General features: G+C 58.8%; 1 protein-coding gene across 1 annotated transcript; it reads left to right on the forward strand.

Annotated features, from left to right (window-relative positions):
* The first annotated feature begins 1,061 nt into the window (after nucleotides 1-1,061).
* Nucleotides 1,062-2,539, forward strand: LOC149361323 (uncharacterized). The gene has a single exon (XM_089569495.1). The coding sequence runs from the start codon at nucleotides 1,114-1,116 to the stop codon at nucleotides 2,446-2,448; it is 1,335 nt and encodes a 444-aa protein (XP_089425621.1). The 5' UTR covers nucleotides 1,062-1,113; the 3' UTR covers nucleotides 2,449-2,539.
* The last annotated feature ends 6,083 nt before the right edge of the window (nucleotides 2,540-8,622 follow it).

An 8,622-nucleotide genomic window follows, 5' to 3' on the forward strand; every position in this document is an offset into this window, starting at 1 on the left:
GAGCGTTCACCGTCGTCACCGACTATCATGCCCTCTGTTGGCTCGGTGACTTCGTGACCCGTGCGGCTGCCTTGCACGGTGGGCTCTCCGGCTACAAGAGTTCGATTACACAGTCGTCTACGAGAGCGGTCGCCGTCACGCTGACGCGGACTGTCTTTCGATTTCGCGGATGCCTCTTCCTGAGTATGAGTCTACCATCGCTACTTCAGACCACTGCGTCGCGTCAGTGTCACCTGCTTTTCCTGATGTCGCAACGTTCAAAGCGGAACAGCAGACAGATTCAACCCTACGGTCTCTCTTTGCGGCAGCTGAAGATCCTCCCAATGTCAGCCACTTTTGTGTGCGGGATGGTCTTCTCTGGAAGCTGTGGGGATACACATGAATCCCCTGCCCCATAGTAACGGCCGCGCGTAATTATCACGCGATGCTATGCGCGCGCCGTTCGGGAGGTTGCGAGGATGGGCACTCACGCCGCCCCCGCTTCCTTTCTCGCCCCGCCGCGGCGGCGGGGACTTTCCCTCTTTCTCCTTTCGCAACGGAGAGACCTCCTCTCCACAGCCCGGGAAGAAGGCGCGTTTCTCCCGAGGCTCGCTCGTCTTCTGGCGGGAGCCGTGCACACGCACGGATCGGAGATCTGCCACGGAGACCGCTGCCCTTATCGCCCGGCCACCGTGTGTGACTTGACCGCCGCGGGCCGTGAGCGAGGAACCACGCGAGGTGAGCGGAACCTACTTCCCCCACATTTTTGCGTGCGTTCTGCCCTTTGTGTTTTCCACCCCCGTACGCGAGCGGAACATCCTCGCTCGTTACGGCGGTTGTATTGTTGCTGCTGCACTGTATTGCTCGGGAGCAATAAACGCTCCTCCGAGTAGCATACTCGTGTTTGTCCCCTCTGGCCCGAACCCGCCGTGGTTGCGACTTACCGCACCGCGGGTTGGGGGTCACAGCTCTGACTGCTAGGGCTGGCACGCTGGTGCTAGAGAGCGACAACTGCTTCTAGCCCTTTGAGCGTTATCACAAGAATAGACCCCCATATTCTTGGCGCTCAACGTGGGGCCAGAGGTGTGACAAACCGAGTGTCTGTGTGAGCGACTGCCGACACACAGACTAGCCATGGCGGCGAGCGGGATTGACATCCAGTCCCTGCTGTGGTTGTCCAATACGGCTTCTCAGCAGCAACATCTTGGCACGGCAGTAACAACTACTGCAGGTGTGTTCCCAGAGGCTGACGCTAGCCCCTGTGATCTTATATCGTTTGAGCCGAGCGGTGCTTCACACGACACACCGGCTCAGACGAGCGGCGACGCTAGGCACTTCTCGCCAAGCGCTATGCCGCCAGGTAGGGAGAGCATGGCGCGACACGTGCAATCTTGCTCATCCCAACTGGGCCCTCAGCCAGAACTACCTGGCCAGGCCCAAGAGGCTGTGTTGCGCAACGCCTTGCGCCTCATAGAGAGCCTCACGGGTATCGTGCAGAACAACCTGCAAACACCCGCTCCAGCGGCGAGTCCGAGGCTAAGGGTGGACCTTCCCAGCTACGGCGGCTATCACGATCTTGTCAGTGCCAACGAGTACCTTGAGCGCATGCTGACCTACCAGCAGGCGACAGGGCTTTCCGATGGCGAGATTCTGGCGCGTGTCGTGCCAATCTCACTGACTGATCAGGCTGCCCGCTGGTTCCGCCTTACTGGCCATCGGTCTCGCACAATGGAGGAGTTCCGAGCGAGGTTTCGCGAGGAGTTCTTGCCCGCAGATTACGACCGTCGTCTGCGGCGCGAGTTGGAGCTGCGTACTCAGCATCCGGACGAATCGTTGCTTGAGTACGTGAGGGCGATGGACGAACTCTATCGTTTTGCAGACCCCTCAGCTTCGAACGGCGAGAAGGTAGAGCGTGTTACGCGACAAGCGCACCCTACCTTCGCAGCCTACCTACGAGGCGTACCGTTCAGGGACTTGGACGAACTCGCCTCGGCAGCCAAGCGCATACAGGCGGACATACTCGCCTCCCGCGCGTATCGGCCACCCCCGCCAGCGTCGCAGGCACTTGAGCCGCGATGCGCCTGGAACGGAGACACTTTTCGAAACCGTTCCCGGGGAGCCGAATTGGTTGCCTTCAGTGACGGGCAACTGAGAAACGGTTGGGAACTGTCAGACCGAGCTCTCGACCCGTACACGTATGCTATGCGGTCAGCACACGCTGCGCGTGGCCAAGGTATGCAGAATCGGGACCGACATACCGACCCGAGGACGCTAGACCAAAGGGCATCTGCGACGGTTCGCCCGGCAGGGAGGAACGGTCAGCCGGCGCGAGGCGACAACTGCCCCGCCCGGCAACGGCCGAATACCCTCTGCTACCGGTGCAACCAACGAGGGCACTACGCCCGGGAGTGCAGAGGCCCCGTGAACCGAGAGCACGCGCTTTCGGGAAACGAACGCAGCCGCCGGTAAGCAACGCTTCGCAGCCGGCGGCGTCAACAGCGGTGCTCAGTGAGTCACACGAACTCCTAGCCCCGCTGGCTTGTCGTTTGGAACCACCCAGCGACACGCCAGTACCGCTTATTGAGCTTACAGTGGCACGCCGTAAGTTCATGGCATTGCTAGACACAGGAGCGAGCGCATCCCTGTTTGGCGACGAGGTATGTGAGCATCTCCGTCGGAACGGACTCCGACTGCGAGCGAGCAACCTCACGTTCCGATTAGCCAGCGGCACTGCACACGCGAGCGGTGCCGCGCGGCTTGTGGTGCGGTGGGAGAAAAGAGTGAGGCGCCAGCGCTTCGCTCACCTCCCCGGCCTATCGGTTCCAATTATTCTTGGTAGAGACTTCCTCGCCAAGACGGGCATTGTTATTGACGTCTGCAACGGAGGATATAGGGAGCGAGCATGTGGCACCCTGAAACCTTTCGTTCAACCCCAAAAAGCGTCGAAAGCACATTCGCTTTCCGATGCTTCGCGCGCAGACGTACGCAACGATCGCCCGAAAAAAAGCCTCGAAACGCCTTCGGCTCGGCTGAACAACCAGCCTGTCGACCGCGTCGAGAGGAAAAGCGCGGAAGGGAACCTCCCCCCTCCCGCGCGACCGCCTGTCCCCCCTGCGGTTTCACTCTGTGCCGCGGCGGCATGCAGGCCTCCCCACCCGCTGCTGGACAACTCAGACAGCTTGTCGGGGGAGGAAAAAGCGCGTTTGTCTCTGCTCCTAAACGAGTACGACGCCGTATTCACGGAGCGGCCTGGCTGCACTACGCTGGTTAGGCACAAAATTGAGACAGGCGACGCTGTTCCATGGAAGTGCAATCCTCGGCCAGTCAGCTTGGCTAAGAGGAAAGCGCTCGATAACGCACTGGACGAGCTTCTCGATACAGGCGTTGTGGAACGATCAAACAGCCCCTGGGGGTTTCCAGTGGTGCTGGTGCCCAAAAAGGATGGAACAACCCGCCTTTGTGTGGACTATCGACGCCTGAACGAGGTGACACGGAAGGACGCATACCCACTTCCGAGCATTCCCTCGATAGTGTCCAATGTTGGTGGAGCGAAGTACTTCACTACGCTCGATGCTAGCAGAGGATACTTTCAGGTGGAGATGACCCCCAGTGACCGAGAGAAAACTGCCTTCACTTGTCACAGGGGACTTTTCCAGTTTACCCGAATGCCGTTCGGCCTGGTCGGCGCGCCCGCGACGTACCAGCGTCTGATGGACCGTGTCCTAGGCGATGCAAGGTGGCACCACGCTCTTGCTTACCTGGATGACATTGTCGTGTATTCGGAAACCTTTGATGAGCACTTACGCCATCTCAGGGATGTACTGGAAAGGCTGAGGTCTGCGGGAATCACTCTGAACCCGAACAAGACCCAGATAGCGGCGACCCGAATAACACTGTTGGGGTTTACGCTAGACAAAGGACGCCTTCTGCCGTGCGAAGACAAGCTGCGGGCTATTTTGCAGTTCCCGTCGCCGGCAGATATAGGCGGACTAAGACGCTTTCTGGGGCTGGCGAACTTTTATCGACAGTTTATCCCAGATTGCGCAGCTCTGCAAGCCCCCTTAACAGCGCTGTTAAGGAAAGGTGTGAAGTGGCATTGGGGACCCGAGCAAGAGGCGGCACTACGCCATCTCACTTGCGCGCTCGCGGAAACCACAGAGCTAAGGCTGCCTGACCTGAACAGGGAATTTGTGATCCACACGGACGCTTGTGACCTGGGCTTAGGAGCAGTCCTGCTTCAAGAGCACGGAGGTAGCCTGAGACCGGTGGCGTTCGCCAGCCGCTCATTAACTCCCGCAGAGAGAAACTATTCCGTGACAGAAAAAGAATGTCTCGCGATTATCTTCGCTCTGCGGAAGTTCGACTACTATGTCGATGGAGTCGCTTTCGTGATTGAGACTGATCACATGGCACTCACTTGGCTGAGACGCCTAGGCGAGCCGTCCGGACGCCTAGCGCGATGGGCGCTACTCCTCCAGCGTTACGACTTTACCGTGCGCTACAGGAGGGGCAAGAACAACGTGGTGGCGGACGCACTTTCGCGCGCGCCCGTTGACGGCTTGGGAAGTAACAACACTGCCCACTCCGCCGCGCCCGACAGCCAGAGCAGCGCGACGGCCGCGCAGCTCACACAACGCCCCGAGGGAAGGGACACCCCGCCTTCCCAGGGCGAAAGCGTAAACCACTTTGAAGGCATCAGTTCAGTGGTGAGCGTTTTCAGCAGAAGGGAGCTGTTGGAGGCACAGCGGGAGGATCCATTTTGTCGAAAAGTGTTCGACGGGCTCAGGGAGCCGGGCGGCGCGGCCGCGGCGCACATGGAGGCAACTGGTATTGTTGTCCGTGCGGGGCGCTCGAACACAGCTGGTAATGCTGTGAGCGCGATGGATTCCTATCTGCTCGACTCCGATGGCATCCTGCTGAGATATATCCCCTCCGAGAAGGATACACACGAGTCCTTCAAGGTGGTGATTCCACGCACGTTGAGAGGAGCACTTTTACGCTACTTTCATGACACGTGCATCGCTGGGCATGCGAGTGGCCCTAAGACTTACCTCAAGTTGTGCCGCCTCGCTACCTGGCCTGGCATGAAGCGGGATGCGATACGCTACGCCCGCTCGTGCGACGTGTGCCAAAGGGTCAAGCCACGTGGTGGACGCCCACCTGGGCTCATGCAGCCGATCAATAGCCAGGGTCCTTGGCAAATTGCGGCTTGTGACGTCATGGGACCTTACCCCAGGACTCCGAGTGGAAACCAATATCTGCTCGTTGTCACAGACCATTTCAGCAAATGGGTGGAACTTTTCCCACTTCGAAAGCTGACGGCACGCGTAATCATGGGGAAGCTGATCGAGGTGTTCACACGATTCGGCTACCCCGGGCAGTTGATAACGGACAATGCATCGTACTTCACTGCCAAACTTTTCGTGGACTCCTGTGCGGCCCTTGGCATTAAGCACAGGAGAACAACCACGTACCACGCCCAGGCGAATCCCACGGAACGCGTGAACCGCAACATCAAGCACATGCTCGTTGCATTTGCGGAGACGCACATCGACTGGGACACCTGTCTCCCCGAGATTGGGTTTGCTCTCAGGTCGACCGTGAACCGCTCGACTGGGTACACACCTGCCGCTCTCAACCTTGGCAGGGAGCTGCCGAACCCGTTAGAACTTACTCTACAGGTTCGCAGCAACACCCCGATTGCTTGGCCGGCACGCGCCGACTATGCGACCGGGCTGCGCGCGAGGATGACGGAGGCTTTGGACAAAGCACGCCGGAATCTGAGCACTGCTCGGGCCCAGCAGAAAGCGCAGTATGACCGCTCTCACCGGGAAGTTCACTACAAACCGGGTGACCTGGTGTTGAGACGCAGTCACGTTCTGAGCGATGCCAGTAAGCGGTTTTCTGCTTCTCTGGCGCCGAAATGGACGGGACCATATGTAGTTCGGGAGAAACTTTCCTCTCTCGTCTACAGGCTGGCGGACTTGACGCTAAGACCGACCGGCGGGCCAGTGCATGTCTGTGATCTCAAACCCTACTTTGACAGAGGGAACGAGTGGCCTGTGGAGAACACCCTCCCCCGCCAGCAGGCAGCCGCACCGAGAGGCAAGGCTCGACAACAGAGCCCGGCACCTCGTTACAACTTGCGCCCACGGCAGAAACAACTCTGACCAACGCGCAGGGAGTAATTTCTCCTGCTTAATATGGACGGAACACCCCTTCCATATTTCGCACCGTGGCTTCCGGAGAAAGCACACGCTTTCTCTTCGGAAAAGACCGAGCGGGGTTAGACTAACTGAAAAAAAAAAAAAAAATTGTGTAAATCGTTAAAAGTAACTAAAAAGAAAAGACAGCTTTGCAGCCGCAGGCCAGCCTTCACAGCGTGCCCGGAGGAGAGCCAGCAGACGCCGCAACGGCCGTTGCAGCTTCGAACACCGAGAGCCAGGCCGTTTGGAAGGCGGCCGCATTCCGGAGCCAAGAGCCCGCTGTCGCCACCAAGTTGCGCAGAAGAACAGCTTCCGGTCGGCCGCGGGACGAGCGAACGAGAATTCGGAGAAACCGGGGCCTGTGTCTACCATGGCGAAAACTGCAGCAGAGAGGCCGCCTTGGAGTCCCCCTGTCCCCGCGGCAGCGGCTTCGCCCGCAAGAAAAGCTTGGTGCCCCGCTGGGCCCGCCTCGCAAGTCCTCTGCGGCAGAGGGAAAATGGGTCGGCGCGCCTTTGTCACCCCCCAACGAGAGGAAAAGAGGGCGAGCCAAGAGCAAGCGGTTCATCCAGCTGAGTGGGGGCCTGCCGTACGCTACGACCCGGTGCGTAATTGCCCTGAGCCTGCCTGCCGCCCGCGCGTCCCGGCGAAGCTGCCCTGGCCGACTCACGGGACCTGCGGTCATCGACCCCCTTCAACCCTGGGCTCCACGGTCGTCCATGGCGGTCGTCTACACTGCCTTCCTGCCCTGGCGTCCACGGCCTTCGACGGCGGCACTGCTGGCTGTGAGCTGAATCTTTTCTTAAATGGTTTTTAAAGTTAAACGGCGTTTCGCCGGCCCCACTCGGTACACCCTTTTTGTGAACGCGGCCACTTCTCGGCCGTAGGGCAGTTTTAAGGAGGGGGGGATGTGGGGATACACATGAATCCCCTGCCCCATAGTAACGGCCGCGCGTAATTATCACGCGATGCTATGCGCGCGCCGTTCGGGAGGTTGCGAGGATGGGCACTCACGCCGCCCCCGCTTCCTTTCTCGCCCCGCCGCGGCGGCGGGGACTTTCCCTCTTTCTCCTTTCGCAACGGAGAGACCTCCTCTCCACAGCCCGGGAAGAAGGCGCGTTTCTCCCGAGGCTCGCTCGTCTTCTGGCGGGAGCCGTGCACACGCACGGATCGGAGATCTGCCACGGAGACCGCTGCCCTTATCGCCCGGCCACCGTGTGTGACTTGACCGCCGCGGGCCGTGAGCGAGGAACCACGCGAGGTGAGCGGAACCTACTTCCCCCACATTTTTGCGTGCGTTCTGCCCTTTGTGTTTTCCACCCCCGTACGCGAGCGGAACATCCTCGCTCGTTACGGCGGTTGTATTGTTGCTGCTGCACTGTATTGCTCGGGAGCAATAAACGCTCCTCCGAGTAGCATACTCGTGTTTGTCCCCTCTGGCCCGAACCCGCCGTGGTTGCGACTTACCGCACCGCGGGTTGGGGGTCACAGCTCTGACTGCTAGGGCTGGCACGCTGGTGCTAGAGAGCGACAACTGCTTCTAGCCCTTTGAGCGTTATCACAAGAATAGACCCCCATAAAGCAAAACTATTCTTCTACGGGCCACCACTTCCTGCTGGTAGTCCCGAAGAGCCTGTACAACTCTGTTTTGCAAGCCATGCACGACGACCCTACATCTGGACATCTTGGTTCAGGATTGACGCTGCACCGTACTCAGGTACGCTTCTATTGGCCGAAAATGCGGGCCACGACTGAGCGGTACGTCGCCAGCTGCAATCAATGTCAACGATAGAAGCGACCTACTAGCCTTGCATCTGGTCAGCTTCCCCCTGTGACACCGTCTGCAGCACCGTTTGAGCAAGTGGGCATAGATCTCCTTAGCTCGTTTCCGAAAGAGTATCATGGGAACCGCTAGATAGTGGTTTGTGTCAATTACCTTACTCGTTATTGTGAAACGGCAGCCCTACCCGCAGCTACAGCGTATCATGTGTCCTCTTTTCTGCTACGATTCATAGTTTTACTTCATGGACCTCCAAAAGTTATCATCAGTGACCGTGGTCGGCAGTTCACCGCTGACGTCGTGGAGCAACTTCTCCGTTCCTGCGCATCGCATTTTCGCCATTCCTCGCCTTACCATCCCCAGACGAATGGAATCACTGAGCGCATGAACCGCACTATCACCAACATGCTGTCAATGTATGTTGATTCAAGGCACAAGAATTGGGATAGCGTCCTGCCGTTCATCACGTACGCGTTCAATACCGCGAGACATGAGACTACTGGCTACAGCCCCTTCTTTTTACTCTATGCTCGGCCCCACGCTACACCCTGGACACCATACTGCCATTTTCTGACGAGCTTCCTGAAGATCCCTCCATCGCTGAGATACTCTGCGTCGCCGAAGAAGCCCGACGCCTTGCTCATCTTCATGTTCTCGCCT

The sequence above is a fragment of the Amblyomma mixtum genome, chromosome 2, assembly GCF_055824585.1.
Source record: "Amblyomma mixtum isolate Tamu chromosome 2, ASM5582458v1, whole genome shotgun sequence".
Lineage (NCBI taxonomy): Eukaryota > Metazoa > Arthropoda > Arachnida > Ixodida > Ixodidae > Amblyomma > Amblyomma mixtum.